At 41.9% G+C, this 20,361-nt stretch overlaps 1 protein-coding gene across 1 annotated transcript in view; it reads left to right on the top strand.

Annotated features, from left to right (window-relative positions):
• Positions 1 to 1,393: 1,393 nt before the first annotated feature.
• Positions 1,394 to 20,361, top strand: part of ctsh (cathepsin H) — a 34,415-nt gene continuing 15,447 nt past the window's right edge. The window contains exons 1-5 of the mRNA XM_048615872.1: positions 1,394 to 1,605; positions 6,492 to 6,523; positions 12,790 to 12,895; positions 14,022 to 14,092; positions 18,727 to 18,831. Of these exons, the coding sequence (XP_048471829.1) occupies positions 1,527 to 1,605; positions 6,492 to 6,523; positions 12,790 to 12,895; positions 14,022 to 14,092; positions 18,727 to 18,831 (393 nt within the window). The 5' untranslated portion in view covers positions 1,394 to 1,526. The remainder of the gene's footprint in view (positions 1,606 to 6,491; positions 6,524 to 12,789; positions 12,896 to 14,021; positions 14,093 to 18,726; positions 18,832 to 20,361) is intronic.

Genomic DNA, 20,361 nt, shown 5'->3' with positions numbered 1-20,361 from the left:
GTTTATTATTGATTAGCTCTGAGACACATGGCCGTGTTGCATTTTTCTTCCACCAAAACGTTCACAGAAATCTTCCAGTCTCAATGTTCTCTTGTCCCCTTTTGAACTTAATGGGAACCGATATGAGCCTGTGAGGGATAAATAGAAGGAATAGTAGGGTCAGGTTTTGCAGCACAGTGGTAGCGTCTCTACCTCCGAGCCAGAAGGCCCAGGTTCAAGTCCTACCATTCCCCTCTCCTCCCTTGTCAGCCTTCTGCAGGGACTGTTCCATCCAGGACACCTTAGTCTACTCCTCCTTTACTCCCAATACCCCTGCCATACCCCCACGGCACCTTCCCTGGAAACCGCAGAAGGTGTAACACCTGCCCATTTACTCCCTCCTCAGTATCCAAGGTCCCAGACACACCATCCAAGTGAAACAGTGATTTACCTGCACCTCCTCAATCTAGTCCACTGTATTCACTGCTCACAATGTGGTCTCCTCCACACTGGAGCAATGAAACACAGACTGGGTGACCACTTTGCGGAAGACCTCCGCTCTGTGTGTGTAACTGACCTAGAGTTTCCTGTCGCCTGCCTCTCCAACAACACCACCATGTTCCCACGCCAACATTTCTGTCTCTGGCCTGCTGCAGTTCTCCAGTGAAGCTCAACACAACCTGCAGGAACACCATCTCATCTTCTGGCTCAGTACCTTACAGCTGTCAGGACCCAATGCTGAGGTTAATAATTTCACAGGGTGAACTCCCTCCTTCATGTTCATCATCCTCCTACCACATTCCCAGCCCCTGGCCTGTTTCCATTGCTCCTGGTACAGCCAAACCATTTTCAACTGTTCAAACTTTCCATTAGCACCCTGCCCAGCATTTCTCTCTCTCTCATCAGTGATCTCTTTGTTTGCTTCATTTTTTCTCTTTTTCTGGGCACCATCAATTCGACCCCTCAACCCTCCCGCCCAAAAACATCCATACTACCATTTCCCAGGGGCTTTCTGACCAAGGGTCACCAGACTCTGCTTTCTCTCCACATATGCTGCTAGGCCTGTTGATTTTTTTCCAGCAATTCCTTTTGTTTTCGTTTCGGATCTCCAGCATCCGCAGTTCTTTGGTTTACCCCAACTTTTCATTGTCAGTTAACCTTGCAGCCAGGATTATTAGGCGGTAATGTGTCCTGCACACCACGTGATGGCACCAACAGTGGGTGGGAACACAGATCTCATGGTCTTATTACTGTGCTCATTCCAACCAAGCGAATTTCACAACTTTATCTCAAACAGGACGTATTCCCAGTATTGCAGTGTCTTGCCTTTTGTTAACTTGCTTTACTGGATCCACTGTCTCCTCCCCTTTCCTCACCGACGATCTCCAATCGGAAAAGAGACTGTTGCTATAACCTTACACACTGACAAGTACCCTGTCCACTTTCACATCTGCTAATGATTTGGCAGCTGCCTAGCGGGAGGAGGAAGTAGAAACACAAGTTCTAACACGAAGAAGGGGGATTCCAGCTTAAAGGGCTGACTGAAAATGGGGCTGTTAAAGGCATTTATCTCCATCTGCCTCTTGTCGTATGCTGCCTGCAGCCTGGCAGAGTTTTCTTTCGGGGGTAAGCAGACATTTTATTTTAAAAACACGGGCAGAAAATTGATATGTTCGCTTTAATAACCGCGGAGGGAGCTGTCTGCATTTGTGCACCGAGTGGTTTTGATCAGATTATTTTGTGACAGTGAGTGTGCTGTGATCTAGAGGGCATTCCAGATTGATCGAACCACATTCATTAGGAACTCTCACGAAACATACGTTTCAAAAGGAACCATTTGTAGGGACATAGGGAAAGAACAAGGATATGGGGCTAACTACAGAGTTCTTGCAAACAGCAATCAAATTAAATTGCCTCCTTCCGTGCTTTACCATCTAAGATCAGACAACTGAAGGGGTACAGACAATTTAGTTTCGACTTCCCTGTTTCTTCCTCTTCTCTTCTCTTCAAATGCTGACTAGTTTTGTGGCTCAGTACCTCCAGCACCAGAAACCCTCTCTGTTCTGCCGAGTCGTCCTTTCAGTGTTTGCCCTGAGACGGTGAATGTGGAGTTTGCACTACACTCTCCTCGTTAAGCCATTTCCACCCACTCTCTGCCATTTTGCTTCCATTCTATGTGAAACTAGGAAGCGGGGTTCTGGAATTAAAGTGTTAGTGGTTCAGACAGTAGCACATTCTACTTTACATACAAGAGTCATGGGTTCAAGTTTCACTCCAAAGGGTTGAGCACAAGATTCAGGATGCCAGTCCAGTGCAGTATCGAGGGGCTGTTGCGTTGCTATGTCTTGGAGAGGTTGTTAAACCGAGGTTCCATCAGGCCTCTTGCATAAATAATTCAATGGCATTCTTTTAAAGATGGGCACAGGAGTTCTTCCTGGAATCTGGTCCAACGGAAAAGTCACAGTCTTTGAGAAGTACAGCACGGAGACAGACCCTTCAGTCCAACTCATCCATGCTGACCAGATATCCTAAATTAATCTAGTCACATTTGCCAGCATTTGGCCCATACTCCTCTAAACCCTTCCTATTCATATACCCATTCAGATGCCTTTTAAACGTTTTTAATTTACCATCCTCCACCACTTCCTCTGGCATTTCATTCCATGGATGCAACACCCTCTGCATGAAAAAGTTGTCCCTTGGGTCCTTTTCAATCTTTCTCCTCTCACCTTAAACCTATGCCCTCTAGTTTTGGACTCCCCTACCTTGGGGAAAAGACCTTGACTATTCACCTTGTCCATGCCCCTCATGATTTTGTAAACATCTATAAGATCACCCCTCTGCCTCTGAAGCTCCAGTGAAAATAGCCCCAGCCTATTCAGCCTCTCTCTAAAGCTCAAACCCTGGCAACATCCTTGTAAATCTTTTCTGAACCCTTTCACGTTTCACAACATCTTTTCTATAGCAAGGAGCAGAACTGAATACAGTACTCCAAGAATGGCCTAACCAATGTCCTGTACAGCCACAACATGACCTCCTAAATCCAAATGGCTCAATGTACTAACCAATAAAGGCAGTGTTGCAAATGCCTTCTTCACTATCCTGTCTGCTTGCAACTCCACTTTCAAGGAACCATGCATCTGCACTCCAAGGTCTCTTTGTTCAGCAATACTCCCCAGGGCCTTGCCATTAACTGTATACGTCCTGCCCTGAATTGCCCTATCAAAATGCAGCATGTCACATTTATCTAAATTAAACTATATCTGCCACACCTCGGCCAATCGGCCCATCTGATCAAGGTCCCATTGTACACTGAGGCAATATTCTTAGCTGTCCACTACACTTCCAATTTTGGTGTGATCTGGAAATTTACTAAACATACCTCCTATATTCACATCCAAATCATTTATATAAATGACAAAAAGCAGTGGACTCAGCACTGATCCCTGCAGTACACTGTTGGTCATAGGCCTCCAGTCCAAAAAGCAACCCTTTACCACCACCCTTTGTCTCCTACCTCCCTGCTGATTTTGTATCCAAATGGCTAGTTCTCCCTGTATTCCACGTAATCTAACCTAGTTAACCAGTCTACCATGCAAAACCTTGTCAAACACCTTACCACTCTGCCTTCATCAATCTTCTTTATTACTTCTTCAAAAAACCTCAATCAAATTGGTAAGAAACTATTTCCCCCGCATAAAGCCATGCTGACTGTCCCTAATCAGTCTGTGCCTTTCCAAATACATGTAAATCTGTCTGTCAGAATCCCCTCCAACAACCTGCCCACTACTGATATCAGGCTCATCAGTCTGTAGTTCCCTGGCTTTTCCTTACCAGCTTTCTTAAATAATGGCACCACATTAGCCAACCCCCATTCTTCTGGCATCTCACCTGTGGCTATTGATGATACAAATATCTCAGCAAGGGGCCCAAAAATCACTTCCCTAGCTTCCCATAAAATTATTGGGTGCCCCTGATCTGTTTCCGGGGATTTATTCACCTTTTTGCGTTTTAAGATGTCCAGCGTCACCTCCTCTGTAACGTGGACACTTTTCAAGATATCACTATTTATTTCCCTAAGTTTTCTAGCTTCCATATCCTTCTCCACAGTAAACGTGGATCCAAAATACTCATTTAGTATCTTACCTATGTCATGTAGGCAGCTTTGCTGATCTTTACGGGGCCCTATTCTCTCCCTAGTTACTCTTATGTTCTTAATGTATTTGTAGAATCCTTTTGGATTGTCCTTTAACCCTGTTTGCCTATCTCATGTCCCCTTTTTGCCCTCCTGATTTCCCTCTTAAGTATACTCCTAATGCTTTGTACTACTCTATGGATTCATTTGATCCCAGCTGTTTGTATCTGACATATGTTTCCTTCTTTTACTTGACCAGAAACACAATTTCTTCAGGCATCCAGCATTTCCTCCATCTACCAGCTTTGCCCTTCACCCTCACGGGGAATTATGTCAATATCACATTACAGTTTGTAAGGGTCCTGGCCTGTGTGAATTGGATATCACATTTCTTGCAACAAATGACTTAAAAGGCAACTTAGAAATGTTTTATTAGAAATGCTAAAGTAGTTTGGGATGACTTAATATTGGGAAGGCATTGTTTAAATGCACTTTCTATATGTGCCTGCTTTACTCTCAGTAAACTGAAATAATCAATTCAAACTCCGGCCTAACTTATCTTTTATACCTTTGATCTTGTACTTAGCTTTGATTGTTGCCGCTACTCAGAAATCTGGGTAATGGGGCTCTCTCTCTCTCTCTCTCTCTCTATCTATCCCTCTCTTTCTTGCTTTCTTGCTTGCTTTCTGCTCCCTCACTTCCTTCCTCCTGCCCTCCAGCCATCAGAGCACAGATTGCAGAGATTCTCCTGGGGTATATTTCTCTCTGACACCATTGGCAGGGGCGCAGTTTGATCTTCACTCTTTGCCTTTCATTTGTAACAGAGCAGAGATCCAAGCTGGATATGTGAATATTGCAGGATGAAAGCAGGGAGCCCATTGTCATATGAATGAGAAGGCCTTCACTGACACTGACATTTGGCTATTAACATTTCTTGGCTATGGCAGCAATAGGGAGACCAGAGCTGCCATAATTTTCTTTCTGAGGCTGGGTGATATTAGACTGTGCCATGACAACCCTCATAATGCAATAGCTTTGTCACACCATCTCCTGGAAGGTCACAGGAACACGAGAGCTAGGAGCAGGAGTAGGTCATTTGGCCACTCAAACCTGCTGCCTTATTCAATAACATCATGGCTGATCTGGTTGTGATCTCAACTCCACTTGTCTGTCTCCCCATGACCCTTGACTCCCAAGCTTATCAAAAAACAGCCAAACTCAGCCTGGAGTAAATTCAACGACCCAGTCTCCACCGCTTTCTGGGGGAAGAGGATTCCTCAGACAAGCGCTTCACTGAGAAAAAGACATTCTCCTCATCTCCATCATACAACAAGGCTTCTTAAACTATGTCCCTTAGTTCTAAGCTCCCCCATATGATGAAATAGCCACCCAGTAATCACCCTTTTCCTGAGGAAGTGATGGATGTGAGTACAATTACAACATTTAAAAGATATTTGGAAACGTACATGAATAGGAAAGGTTTGGAGGGATATGGGCCGGGTCTAGGCAGGTGGGACTAGTTTAGTTTGGGATTATGTTTGGTATCAACTGGCTGGACCGAAGGGTCTGTCTCTGTGTTGTATGTCTCTATGACTATGACTATGAAATCTGCAAAGGATCTTCTGTGTTTCAACAAGATCACCTCTCCTCTTCTAAATTCCAATTGCTATAAGCACAACTTGGTCAACCTTTCTTCATAGAATGAACCCTTTATCCCAGGAATCAGTTGATTGAACCTGTTCTGAACTATTTCTAAAACATATCTATCCTTGTTAAATAAGGAAGCCAAACCTGTACATGGTGCTCGGGATATGGTCTCATCAATGCCAAGTCCAGAGGACCAACAATAGTTTTAGTTACTCTTCTTTAAATAATTGTCACACTCTTACTAAGACTTGTTCTGTTACTACTTCACTTTCTTTCACATCCTGCTTTCTCCATTTTCTTGTCATTCTCTGCTGGCTCTTACAATTTATCCAAGCTTCTGACCTACTGCTGTTCTGTGTAAGTTTGTGCAGTGTTTCATTCAATTAGATTCAAACTTAAACTTGAACTTACTTACTTAGCCACAGATGGTGCATCCTTCTTAAAGTGTCTTTCTTTTTCACTGGGACAAACCTTTGCTAGGAATAATTAAATGTTTCCTTTAAAAGTCTGTCATTGCATCTCTGCTGTCTCCCTTTTAATCTAGTTTCCCAGTTCACTTTAGCTGGGTGCACACACAGAGTGGCCATTTGGGACAACAATGTTTGGGTGAATATTGTTCAATATGAGACAGTATCGAAGAGAACAACAAAAGTCCAGTGCTATAGGAAACAAAAGAAACTTGTCAAAATATATTCACTGCCAATAATTTCCTTTCTTGCTTGTTTTTCAGAGATAAGTTCTTTCAAGGAATGGATGATAATGGTAAATATTTCTTTCACAAATTTCTTTTACGTGTTCTGAAGAAGGGTCACTGGACCCGAAACATTAATTTTCTCCACAGATTCTGCCAGACCTGCTGAGATTTTCAAGCAATTTCTGTTTTTGTTTCAGATTTTCAGCATCTGCAGTTCTTTCAGTTTTTTTTATGTAAATACTTCTTTCCTGTTTTTGTTCTGTCCAGACGGACCTTCCTTTGCTTCTATCACATATGTTCTGTCTGTCAGTACTGGGTCACCGTCTATATTTGGTAACTTTCTCCGTCTCCTCTTAAAATTTTCCGATGAGGTTACTAGAATGTGCTGCCCAGCAGGGGACACTCTGGTAGCTGCTGAGCATGGACCAGTTCCTCCTATAGCAAAGACCACGCAAATAGGAGGCAGGAAAGTCTTCAGAATGGACAGTGAACCAGGAGAAGGGGTTGAGAGATTGTGATTCTGACCCTTTCACTTTCCATAGTCCTGGAAAGTGTTGGGAACATTTTTTTTGAAAAAAGGAACAGGAGTAGGCTGTTCAGCCCCTCATGCTTGTCCCATCATTCAACAAGATCATGGCTGATTTGCCCCACTGGTGGAAACATCTTCTCAAAATATCTAAAAGCCCTTCAGAATCCTGTATCTTTCAAGAAGGTCACCTGTCATTATTCTAAACTCTAATGAATAAAAGCCTAATCTGTTTAGCTATTCTTGATAAGACAATATCTTCATCTCCGGAATCAGCCTGGTAATCTCTTTTGAACAGTGTCCAATGCATCTTCCATTTAAACTATGGGGACTAAAACCATATACAGTACTCCAGGTGTGGCCCCACCATGACCTTGTCCAGTTGTAACAAGTACTTTCTTTTTTTTAAACTCCAACTCGGCTCACAATAGAGGCAAAAATTCCATTTGCTGCATTAATTACACACTGCAGCTGCATGTGAACCTTTTGTTTCCTACACAAGAATACCAATATCTCTCTGTGCTGCACTTTTTTGCAATCTCTCCATTTAAACAATTGTCTGCCTTTTGACCTGGTTTTTTTCTTATCAACCTGTTCAGAGATATTATTACACAACTCTGGAGTAGGTGGGACTTGAACCCGGGTGCCTTGGTACAGGGGTAGGGACACTACCTCTTTGTCTGCCTTTTGATTCTTCCTCCCACAGAGGCTGAGCTGTAAGTTCCTACAATAAATTCCACCTGCTTAATTTTTACCCACTCACTCAAACTATATTTCTTGCCAATTTACTTTCATAATTTTCTCACTCTCTTTAGTAACTTTTCAGTTTTCCGCTGCTGCTTCCTATAAAGTTCCAATCCTTTGGCTTATTTTTTGCCACTTTGCATACCTTAATTTTTAATTGGCTACTGTCCTCGAGCACCTTTGTTACCTATGGCGGGGGGGGGGGGGGGGAGGTGGTGGTTATTCTGTCATAAAGTCCTTTTAGACTGGAGTTAATTGGTTTGCTGAGTGTTGTGAAATACCTGCTTATATGTCTGCCACTGCTCATTTACTAATTTTAGTCTACTAGCCTATTTCACAATAAAAACTGAAAGAACTGCGGATGCTGTAAATCAGGAACAAATACAAAGTTGCTGGAAAAGCTCAGCAGGTCTGGCAGCAACTGTGAAGGAAAAAACAGTTAACGTTTCGGGTCTGGTCACTGGACCCGAAGCGTTAACTCTGTTTTTTCCTTCACAGATGCTGCCAGACTTGCTGAGCTTTTCCAGCAACTTTGTTTTTGAGCCTATTTCACAACCTGCTTTAGACAACTCCATCTTCATACCTATGTAATTCCCCTTATTTAAGTTGGGCACACTCATTTGAAACCAAAGTTGCTCCCCCAAATTCTGTCAAGTTGTGATTTGTACCTCCCAGAGGATCCTTAATTAAGATTTCTCATTAATCTTACCTCATTACACGTTCCTAGATCTAAAATACCCTGTCCTTGAGTAGATTCTGCAATGTACTGCTCTAAGAAACAATTCCTGATAAAATCCACAAGTTCATCTTCCATGTTTTCATTGCCCACCTGATTTGTCTTGTCACTATGCAGATTTAAATCACCCATTGTATTTGCACTTTCTAATCATTAATGCCTCCATTATTTCCTGCTTCATACTTTTGTCCAACATTGAGGCAGCCCTTTGGTGGGGGTAGGGGGTATAAAGCAGTCATCTCTGTGACTTCTTTTTCTTTTTTCTATGCAGTCTGCCTCCACACCACAATTATTGCAACTATATCACGACTCACCACCGCAATGATTATCTCCTTTTATTAACAAAGCTAAATCTTCTCATCTTTCATTTTATCTATTCTTGAATATTGAGTTCTCAGTCTTGGTCACCCGACAACCATATTATCATAAATAGCTATCAAGTCAGACTCAGAGTCATAGAGATGTACAGCAGAGAAACCGACCCTTTGGTCCAACTTGCCCATGCTGACCAGATATCCTAAATTATTCCAGTCCCATTTGCCTATATTCCTCTAAACTCTTCCTATTCATGTACTCATCCAGATGCCTTTTAAATGTTGTAATTGTACTAGCCTCCATCACTTCCTCTGGCGATTCATTCCATTCATGCACCACCCTCTGCATGAAAAAGTTGACCCTTGGGTCCCTTTTAAATCTTTCCCCTCTCACTTTAAACCTATGTTGTCTAGTTTTGGACTCCCCTACCCCGAGGTAAAGACCTTGTCTATTTACCCTATCCATGCCCCTCTTGATTTTATAAACTTCTATAAGGTCACCCCTCAGCCTCCAATGCTCCAGGGGAAAATAGCCCCAGCCTATTCAGCCTCTCTCAATAGCTCAAACCCTCCAACCCTGGCACATCCTTGTAAGTCTTTTCTGAACCCTTTCAAGTTTCACAACATTCTTCCTATAGCAGGGAGACTAGAATTGCATGCAGTATTCCAAAAATGGTCTAACCAATGTCCTGTACAGCCGCAACATAACCTCCTGATTCCTATACTCGATGCACTGATCAATAATGGCAAGCATACCAAATGCCTTTTCACTATCCTATCCACCCTGCAAGTCCACTTTCAAGGAACTATGAACCTGCATTCCATGGTCTTTTTATTTTTCAGCAACACTCCCCACGTCCTTACCATTAAGTGTATAAAGTCCTGCCTTGATTTGCCTTTCCAAAATGCAGCACCTTACATTTTATCTAAATTAAACTCTGTCTGCCACTCCTTGGCCCATTAGCCCATCTGATCAAGATCCCATTGTACCCTGAGGTAACCTTCTTCACTGTCCACTACACCTATTTCTATTCTATTTCTATTTCTATTCTACTTCTACACTATTTCTATTTGTGCTATCAACTAATCTATTTCTTTACAAATGCTGTATGCATTCAGTTAAGACCCTTGGGCTTTGACTTTTTACCTTTTATTATTTACTCTGGTTGTCATTTCTGCTACACTCATCTCGTTTGTTTCTCTGCCCTTTTTCTGTCACACTTTGATTTTTGTTCACTTCGTCACTACCGTGCACCTCTTTTGATTTTTTTTTAATGTATACTCCAAGTTCCAGCATGGTTTTTCTATTTATACATGGGATGTGGCTGTCTCTGGCTAGGCCAGCATTTATTGCCCATCCCTAGTTGGTTGTTAGCTGCCTTCTTGAACCGCTACAGTTCATGTGCTGTAGGTAGAGCCATAATGTCCTTAGAGAAGGATTTTCAGGATTTTGTTTGACCTAGGAACACAGATTGAATGGTAATATATTTCCAAGTCAGGATGGTCAGTGGCATGGAGGGCAACTTGCAGGTGGTGGTGTTCTCATGTATCTGCTGCCCTTGTTCTTATAGATGGAAGTGCATTTGGAAGGTGCTGTCTAAGGATCTTTATTCAAATTCTGCAGTGCATCTTGTAGATAGTTCAAGTGAATCTAACCCATCCCAATGGAACAGTTCTCTCTTTCTCCAGTGCTGATGCCAGTGCTCTGGAATTGAAACCCATTTCTCCCACACTAATCTTTGAGCCATGCATGTACCCCTCTAATCTTATTTACCGTACACCAATTTTCCCCTGGCTCACATAGGAATTTGGACATTATTACCTTTGTGGCCCTGCTTTTTAATTGAGCTGCTCATAATCCCTCTGCAGAGCCACTTTTTAGGTCCTACCTGTTTCCTTAGTCCTATGTGGCCCACAACAAATAGATCCTTCTCCTTCTACTTCTAATTCCTCCCTAGCCCAGAAAAGATGTCCTGAACCTTGGCACCAGATACACAACGCTGCATTTGGGACTGTCATTGCTGACAGAGAAAAGTACCTATTTCTCTAACTATACAATCCCCTATTGCAACTACATTTCCCTTTTCTCCCCATTACCAAAATGGCTGTCTGGACCATAGTGCTGTGGTCTGTTCACTTATCCTTCCTGTAGTCTGTGCCCTCATTCACAATGGGAGCAAAAGCCTTGTAACTATTGGACAAGGGCACTGGCTGAGGCTCCAGCAAAGCTAAACTCTGTATCCTCATATCTGCCTGATACACAGTCACACCCTCTTGTCCTTGACTACAATCCAATCTTGATGTAAAGGGGTGTGACTGCCTCTTGAAACAGTGTCTGGTACCTCTTGCCTTCAGTGATGGGTCGGGTATCTAGAGCTGATGTTCCTTTTGCAGGCAACACTTGCTGCAAATGTGGTCACTGTGGATCACCCAATGTCCACCACCTCCCATTTACCACAGCTGTAACACATCGCCTGCCCATCCATCTCTACTATTTAATTCATTAAATTGAATGCTAAATATTTTACAAGTGAATTTCTTAAACACACTCTTCAGCTGTAATAACATCTCCTCATACTTTAAACCACTTGACCAATCATAAGAGATTCTGAAAAAATACCCACCAATCACCTTTCTGTTTTCCTATGACGTCGTACTTCAGCTGTCACAGATCAAAACCGGTTGAAAGTGCTCACTGCTGCTGGTTTTTTTTTCTACTGCCACTGCCCTCATCACACAGATTTGCTCATCTCTTTATGAAGCTTCTCTTGTGCTGTTTGAGTAGCTCCTAGTCTTGTTCTACTGGTGCTGTTTCTGAAAATGTTGTCCCTACACTCTGTTCTAGTTTCAAATGCATAGGCACCATCTCTCTCTTGCTCTCTCTCTCACGCACTCACACTCTCTCATTACCATCAGCTCTGATGAATCTAGTTCTGTATCTGACTATCTGCCACATGATCCTCATCTCACCCGCTCTTCTCAGTGATGCTGACTGCCTGCCTGCCTCAGGATTGTGACCTCTCCCATTCCTCTCCTGAGGGCTTTTCCTCAGACACTGAGCTGAGATGACAAAGTCTTTGTGTGGGGAATCGAAACTTGGCAAAGTGAACAAATCAATTCTGTTCTTTCAAGATCCACTTCAAGATTTGACAACATCACCCTTTGTTCCGAGGGAGTCTTGCTCTTTGGAAGAATTGTTAAATTAAGATGGTTCCAGTTTCAGCAGACAGTTAGGTGTGAAATATCTCATGATGTTATTGGAAGCGTAGTGATGTTCTTCCAGTCACCAGACCATTACTCCCAGCAAACCAACAACATCCTGAACAAAGTGTTGCTGCTTCAAGAATCTTGAACAGAATAACTGACGGACAGTATTTGTCTGTGAAACAAGTCACTGAAAACAAACTGTGTCCTTGTCAGTGAAGCGCATTGAGTTGGATCTCTAAAGTAAACCAAGAAGCTTTGTCTGTATTGCAAAATAAACTGCTAAGAATTGATAATCAGAAGGCACAAATTTAATGTAATTGGCAAAACAGAAACCCAGAAGGGAGTGAGGAGAGTTGTTTGGAAGTAGGGAGTTGGGTGTGATCTGGAATGCACAGTAGCTGCACAAGCAAAAACAGCTTTCACCAGGGAAATGGATAAATACCTAAACAGGGAAAACTGAACACGGCTGTAGGGAAAGAGCAGGAAGCAGTGAACCAATTACCTTCTTTAAACAGGTGGTGTGTTAAACAGCCTCCTTCTATACTGCAAGATTCTGAATGCTGGAACTCTCCTTAAAATTTCTCTACCTCACTGATCTCCTTACACTGATCTCTTTTTGATCTTTCTTATCAAACCCTTAGTCCTGTGTCTGACTATCTCCTTGCATGGTTTAATGCCAAATTTTATTTGATAATTGCTCCAGTGAAGCAGCTTGGGGTAATTCTGTACATTAAAAGTATAATATGAATGTGGGTGTTTGTCGTTGATTCGAGTGAGATTTTACTTATTTTTATTCTTTGCAAACAGCACAAAAAAAACTATGGCCCAGAAGAGTACGATCACAGGCTACAGATTTTCATCCAAAACAAGAGAAAGATTGATGTTCACAACCGTGGTCGACACTCTTTTCAAAGTAAGTTCACTTGGGTAGTTTTGCAGCTGCTTTTTAGCTGTCCAGATCAAGGGAACATAACCTTAAATCAGTGCTAAGCCAGTCAGGGAGTGATGTCAAGAAGCATTTTTCAAAAAAGTGGACAAGAAACCATTCTGAAAAAGCTGTTGAGGCTGGGGTTTAATTGAAAACTTTGAAATCATGTTTCATGGATTCGTGTTAGATAGAGGTAGATAGAACAAAGGCACATGATAGTTGCGATTTAATGAATGGTATTACAAGCTTGAGAGGCTCCAGATCCTAAATTTCGAAATGGTGTGGAGAACGGAATTTTAAATTAACAAAAAAAGGGAAACAAAAAGGAACATAAGAACAGGACGAGGCAATTTAGCTCCCCAAGCCCATTCTCTCATTCAAAGAGATCATGGCTAATCTGCAATCTAACTCCATGCATCTGACCTTGCCCCATGCTCCTTTCTACATTGGTTAGCTAAAATCTATCTATATTGGGTTTAGTTTGTAATTCATACTGCATCAATTACCATTGCAAAAGAGTTCCAAACTCTTCCCAGCTTTTATGTTGAAATGTTTCCTAAATTCACTCCTCAAAGCTCCAGCTCTAATGTTTAGATGATTCCCCAAGTCCCAGACTCTGCAACCAGCAGAAATAATTTCTTGTGACAGACCAGAAGTAAATGATATCATTTAGATTTGTTCAGAGTATATGAAAAATCAGTGATTTGAAGTTGTTCTTCTGTAATGCTACTCCTATACTTTCACTGGAACACTGACAAAGGACTTACACATATTACAGGGTTGTAAACCATCAATATCTGACGTACTGTCTCCTTTTCTGAGTCTATGTTGCACTTTGTTTGAAAGTGCTCCTGTGAAGTGCACTTCATTGGGTAAAAAGTGCTTTGTAAATGAGTTATTATTTGTAAGAATATACAACATGACTTAACCATACAGTTTGTCAGTTACATTCATAAAGTGGTACTTTTACTGTAACATCAGTCATCCTTGAATGCCACAGTGTGGGAGCTGTAATGATTACTACATTATCTGTTATATTTTACTGTATCATCCCTTGATACAAGGATTGAAAGAATCTAAGATTGCTTTTGTTAATTTTTGTTTAATATAGTGGGACTCAACCAGTTTTCTGATTTGACCTTCAATGAATTTAAGTTGCTGTATTTGATGCAAAAACCACAGGTAACCACTTCTTGCAACTGAGTATGTGCTATCTCCCTATGTGCTATCTTATTCCCGCAGGACCTTTGTACCCCTCACCTGTGCTTTTCTGTTAAAACTCAAACCACCAAAAGTGAAAGATTAAGGCTGATAATGCATAGTTTCCCAAAAGTAAAAATCTTAACAATTGGAAATCTCAGAAAGTTGGAGACGGAGGGAACATACAATGATCCCAGTATAAATTAACCTGTTCTACGTCCTAGTCCTAGCTCCTGGTGTGTTCTTGATTTCTATAATCCGCTTTCAAAATGCTATCTCCATGCTAGCACCCTACCTTCTGAGTCAGAAGGTTCCGCATTCAAGTCTCATTAAAGAGATGAGTAAATAACATCGGGCAACATTCCCAGTGCCAGTATTAAGGTAGTGTTGCACTGTCAGAGTTAGGGGTAATGTGTTTAGCTGAGGTCTTGTCTGTCTTCTCAGACACATGTAAAACATACCCCGTGGCATGAATTGAAGAAGAGCTACTCTTGGGCAATTGTCTGTGTGGAGTTTGCATGTTCTCCCCATGGCTGCGTGGGTTTTCTCTGGGTGCTCCGGTTTCCTCCCACAGTCCAAAGACGTGCAGGTTAGGTGGACTGGCCATGCTATATTGCCTGTAGTGTCCAGGGATGTATCTATTGTGTGGATTAGCCATGGGAAATGCAGGAATAGGGTAGAGGGGTGGGTCTGGGTGGAATGCTGTACAGAGGGGCAGTGTGGTCTCAATGGACCAAATGGCCTGCTGCACACTGTAGGGTTTCTATGATTCTAAGAGCAGCAAAGTTATGCTGTGCCTTGGCCAATATTTATCCCTCAATTGACACTACACAAAAAAAATTGATTGTTATCAGAGAATCACAGAATTGCATTGCTCTTTGTGGGAGTTAGACGCTCGTAAATTAGCTGCCTTGTTTCCTACGCTACAACAATGATTACACTTCATAGATATCTTATTGGCTGTAGACTTTGAAAATCTTCAGGCTGTAAAGGCACCAAATGAATTTAAGTCTGTACTTTCTTCTTTCTCAAACACATGCTAGGGTTTGTGTTCTGTGTCTTACTTTCATATTCTTTGGCTATCCATACTCAATGGTGTGGTATTCTGTACCATTTGTTGGAGTTTAGTTCTGCTTTAGGTTTGTTCTATTCGAGTCATTGAATCACACAGCATGGAAACAGACCTTTTGTTCCAACCAGTCCATGCTGAACAAAACCCCAAACTAAACTGATCCCACCTGCCTGCTCCTGGTTCATATCCCTCCAAACCTTTCCTTTCATGTACTTATCCAAATGTCTTTTAAACGTTGTAATTCTTCTTGCCTGATTCCTGAGGTATCTTGATTTATTCCAACTACAGTAACTAACCAAGTTTAACAAAGCCTTGAAGCCTGGCAATTGTGTATTTAATACCAGTAAAAAGATCTCTGCAGCTCCTGAAACAAACTTTAGACTCTGTCTCCTTGTCACGAGTGGGAAGGTCTTTAAAACTAAGAGAATTATCGAAAGAACATAAGAGCCAGTGGGTCAGTGAGTTCCCTCAAGTGAACCATTCAGTGAGATAATGAGATGGCCAGTGTCATGATTTTAAATAAAGTAAGTTAACCATTTAGTTAGAAAGGAAAATCCATTTATTACCTTATGAAACAGTTCATTCTCCACAGTAATGATAGATATTTATTGAACTGTATTTCATTTCTTTGTGTAGCATTGTATAAAAAGAATTTTAACTGTTTCCTGATTTTAAAATCTTAATAGTGTAATAGTTGGGCAGGGAGCTCTATCTATCTTGAGTAGCACAAAAGCTTTTAATTGAGTGGTGCCATCAAGCCACAAGAGACTTTGTCTAGGCTAGTGTTCCCAGTGCAGTAACTGAGGGAGTGCCAAACTGTCCAAGGTACCATTTTCAAAGATGTTTAGGCTGCGTTAGCCTGACCTAAAAGATTCCATTGCAACTATGTCAAAGGGAAGGAGGGGAATATTGCAGTATGGCCAGTTGACTTATTTCAGATTGATGACTTGAACAGAACTGGAAAAAGTTAAAGATGTAAACAGGCCTTAAACAGCAAAAGTGCCAGGGAAAGGGTAGATGGAAGGAAAGAACAAAATGGAAGATTTGTGTTGAGGTAGATAGCAGGAGTGATTAAATGACAAAAGTAGTGAGGTCAAGGAAGTCAGTGATTTTTTTTTTTATTTTTTTTTTGTTTCTCACAATATCAAGAGATTAGCCTTAGAGCAGTTGTAACGCACAAGAGCTGAACCATTGGCAGCCCCAGCTGGCCCAACAGAGTGGAAACAGTGGCTATGGTGTGGAATTGTTGAATCTGGCTTTGCGCTCAAGGTTTTACATGCTGATACCCATCTACTTTGCTTTCCCAGCAGCAAAAGTTTCAGTGATTTACAAAGGTTTATTGCAAATTCATAGCGTGGTACTAAAGTCAATTTCCATTTTCCCTTCTAAAATGTTTTCGTGTTCAGAAACCAACACCCGATGGGGGAGAACTTGGCTCTTACAGGTATTTTAATCAACTTATTCAGACATGTTATGACACATCTCCAGCTTAAACCTGGGCCTGCAGTTGTTTGTTTGCTTGCTGAGCCAGTTGTTCCATGGTGTGCAGATGTTTTGTTACCATTCCAGGCAACATCATCAGTGCAACCTCTAATCGAAGCATTGGTGTTGAGCTCCATTCCAAATTTATATAATCCTCTGTGGTGGGTCTTGTCACTTCCAGTCCTGTTTTTTAGCGGCAGTCTGTATACGGGTCTATTTCTGTGTTTGTTAATGGAGTCCCTTGTTGCGAACTAGGCCTCTAGAAATTCCCTTGCATGTCTGTTGTTCGCTCGTCACAGTATAGTCACTTTGTCCCAGTCGAACTGATGGCCCTCATTGTCTGTGTGTATTGAGACAAGTTAATATTGGTTGTGTCTTTTTACTGTCAGCTGGTATTTGTGTTTTCTGGTTGTCTTGTTTACTGTCGGTATGGGGTCTTTAGTCTTTGATAACATTTGTCACAGTGTTGATGCAGGTTTGTATGCAATCATATTCTTCTGCAGTCTAAGGAGTCTGGTTGTCATTCCTGATATAGAAGACTAGCGTCTTCTGTTGTACCGTGTCCTCTGACTGTCGTTTGTTTTGTCAGCGTCTGTGGACGAAACCTCCTGGGGAATCCGTCGTCAGTAAATACTTTGTGCAGGTTTTCCTCTTCCATTCTCCAGAGTTCTGGGGTGTTGCAGTGTGATATGGCTCATTTAAATAGTGTCTTAATGCAGCTCTGTGTATGGTGGGGTGGTTGCTATTGAAGTTCAGGATTTGGTCCGTGTGTATGGCCTTCAATAGCAACCACCCCACCATACACAAACAGAGCTACATTAAGACACTATTTAAATGAGCCATATCACACTGCCACACTCCAGAACTCTGGAGAATGGAAGAGGAAAACCTGCACAAAGTATTTACTGACGACGGATTCCCCAGGAGGTTTCATCCACAGACGCTGACAAAGTCCAAGGATAGGAAAACTACCACTGCACCATAAGAGCCCAAACTATTTCTTTTTTTTTTATTATTACTAAACTATTTTTCCAAATCAACCTGTTCAGAGGTGTTATTACACTCCTTTGGAGGAGGTGGGACCTGAATCCAGGCCTCCTAGTCCGGGGTAGAGATACTACCACCGTGCCACAAGAGGGCCCCAGACTGTCTCATCTTACTGTTTTTTAAGCAACCACTTCAGAGTTGTTATTTAAAAACCTCTGGAGCTGGTGAGACTGGAACCCAGGACTGCTGGCTCACAGGTAGGAACGCTACCACTACACCACAGGAGCCCACTGTCTCAGCTTAAGTGCAAAAGTCCAATCAACTCTGGAAGTGATCTGTTTGAGTCTTAAACGAATCTACATTTCTAACTCTGACAGAGAAGGCCCAGTCAAAAGATGGGGAGCTGATCCTTTAGCTTCTATTGAGCTGCATTAGTTCAGTGAGAAGAGAGAAAGGTCAGAATGTTTGAGACACAGAATCAAAATGGCAAGCAATCAGATGCTCAGCAAGATGATCAATGTGCAGAGAATACCGTATACTAAAATTAAAGAAATAAATCCAATTTGCTAATTGAGGCACTGAACAGTAGGAAGGGAGCAAGAGCAGGTGTTGTGGGAATGGGAGGAGATGGTGAGATGACAGAAGGGTGGTCCTGGGTGTGATGATTGTAACAAGATCAGCCAGGTGCACCCTCCTACAATGAGTTCTCTGATTGGGGCTGTTATTCTGGTCCGATCGGAGAGCCCTGGCTGACAGATATAAACAGGAGTGTCAGCCTTCCTGTTCGCTCTGGAAGCCGGGTCAGTGTCCAGGGCTTCTCATGCCTAAATATAGGGTAATCTGGTGATGGTATACTGGCCTCTGTGGATTTATTTCACAGGCTGTTATGAAGAGTTGCTCCTAAGCAACTCTTCACTTACTGCATGTCAGTCAACAAATTGTTCTCCTGATGTATCCTGAGCAAAAAGGAGACCAAGACCATTTACAGCTCTGTCCCATTTGAGGAAGAAATACTAAATCTAGACGACTGTAGTTCTCAGTTTAAATGTTTTTAAAAATTCCTCTTTCACAACAGAACTGCTCAGCTACAAGAGGGAACCATTACAGCAGTGCAGAGATATTGCCTGAGAATGTAGACTGGAGGAAAAAAGGAAATTACATCACTCCTGTGAAGAATCAGGTAAAGCTGACTGACCTATAATGTAAGGACTGTGCCTCCTTTAGTTTTTTAAAAACTATGGACTGAAAAATGAAAACTGTTTTGAATCCAATGTTTTGAAGCTACTACAGTTTTTGAATAGCAAGTAACCTGACACCCATGCAGGCATGTAAATAGCTGATGGAACAAATAGTATTAATGTTTAGAGATAACAAGGTGTAGAGCTGGATGAACACAGCAGGCCAAGTAGCATCAGAGGAGCAGGAAAGCTGACGTTTCGGGTCAGGACCCTTCAGATTTTCTGAAGAAGGGTCCAGATCCTAAATGTCAGCTTTCCTGCTCCTCTGATGCTGCTTGGCCTGCTGTGTTCATCCAGCTCTACACCTTGTTATCTCAGATTCTCCAGCATCGGCAGTTCCTACTATCTCAGTATTAATGTATAGTTGTAAATTAATTGAAGCCAAGTGCAAGTACAAATGTAATTCTGATTGGCAACAAGAAGTTGATTTAGTTTATGGACTAGTGACTAGGTTTTCAATGACAGATGTTTTTGCCTGGCAACAACTGTTTGATTATCAGGTAACTGAGCAGCTTGGAGCTGTGGAAAAAGCTACAGAGAGACAAAAGTGAAACATAAGAACGTGTTCACCTCTTCCCCCAGTTTAGGAACATTTCCTCTCTTTCCTGCAGTCAAGACTCTTGTAAACCTGAAACAAATGGGTTTATCTCTCCTACAACAGTTGTTGTAAGCTGAGTTTTAACTGACAAGTCAGAGACCTCCTTTTGAGTGAACTGTCACTTTTGTCTCTTACAAACTGATTGAAGCATCTGGAGAAAGGTGACTATGCAATATAAAAGTCAGAAGAATCATCTCCACACACCAACTGGGAACAAGGACTACTGAACTGTTTCTGGTCTCTCTCCTCTGACCATACTTTACTTGGTCTGCTTGTCTGTGTAGAAAGTGGGGGGGGGTGGGGGGGCATTATATAAAAGGATTGGAGTTTTATTTAGTTATGTTATATATTGATTGTTTATTTGTAGCTAGAATTTAATTACATTTTACAATTCTGGGTCAGTACAGAAACCTGGTCTGTGCTTCCTATCAGTCTGGGTCTGAAGGCCAGGTAAATTGAGGAACTTTGTGTCCTTTATAAAAATTGACTGACTTGTGTGACAACTCAAGGAATAGAGTGAGGCTCGTTTTTTTTTTTTCCCCAGTGTGCTACATCAGTGAGCTGTAACAATAGTCACTCCTCCAAACACAAGGAATACTGATCTAATGGAAAGCAAAGTTTTTTCCAGATATTGGAAAACAAATAAAAACGAACAATTTCTCAGCAGGTCAGGCAATATCTACAAAGACAGATATAGAAGTAATGGGCATGATTTTAACTTACTGAAAACCCATTGTGTTAGATAAGAATTAAATCTGGCCCAATGTTGGAGATTTTAAGATTTTAAACAATTGCAGAACTGGTCATAGTGCAGACAGCACTGTAGCAGACTGAGTTGGAGGGCACTGGGGCAAATGGCAGAAGTTGTAGCAAA

The sequence above is a fragment of the Rhincodon typus genome, chromosome 33 (genome assembly GCF_021869965.1).
Source record: "Rhincodon typus isolate 14 chromosome 33, sRhiTyp1.1, whole genome shotgun sequence".
Classification (NCBI taxonomy): Eukaryota; Metazoa; Chordata; class Chondrichthyes; order Orectolobiformes; family Rhincodontidae; genus Rhincodon; species Rhincodon typus.
This window is presented reverse-complemented; position numbering and strand designations above follow the sequence as displayed.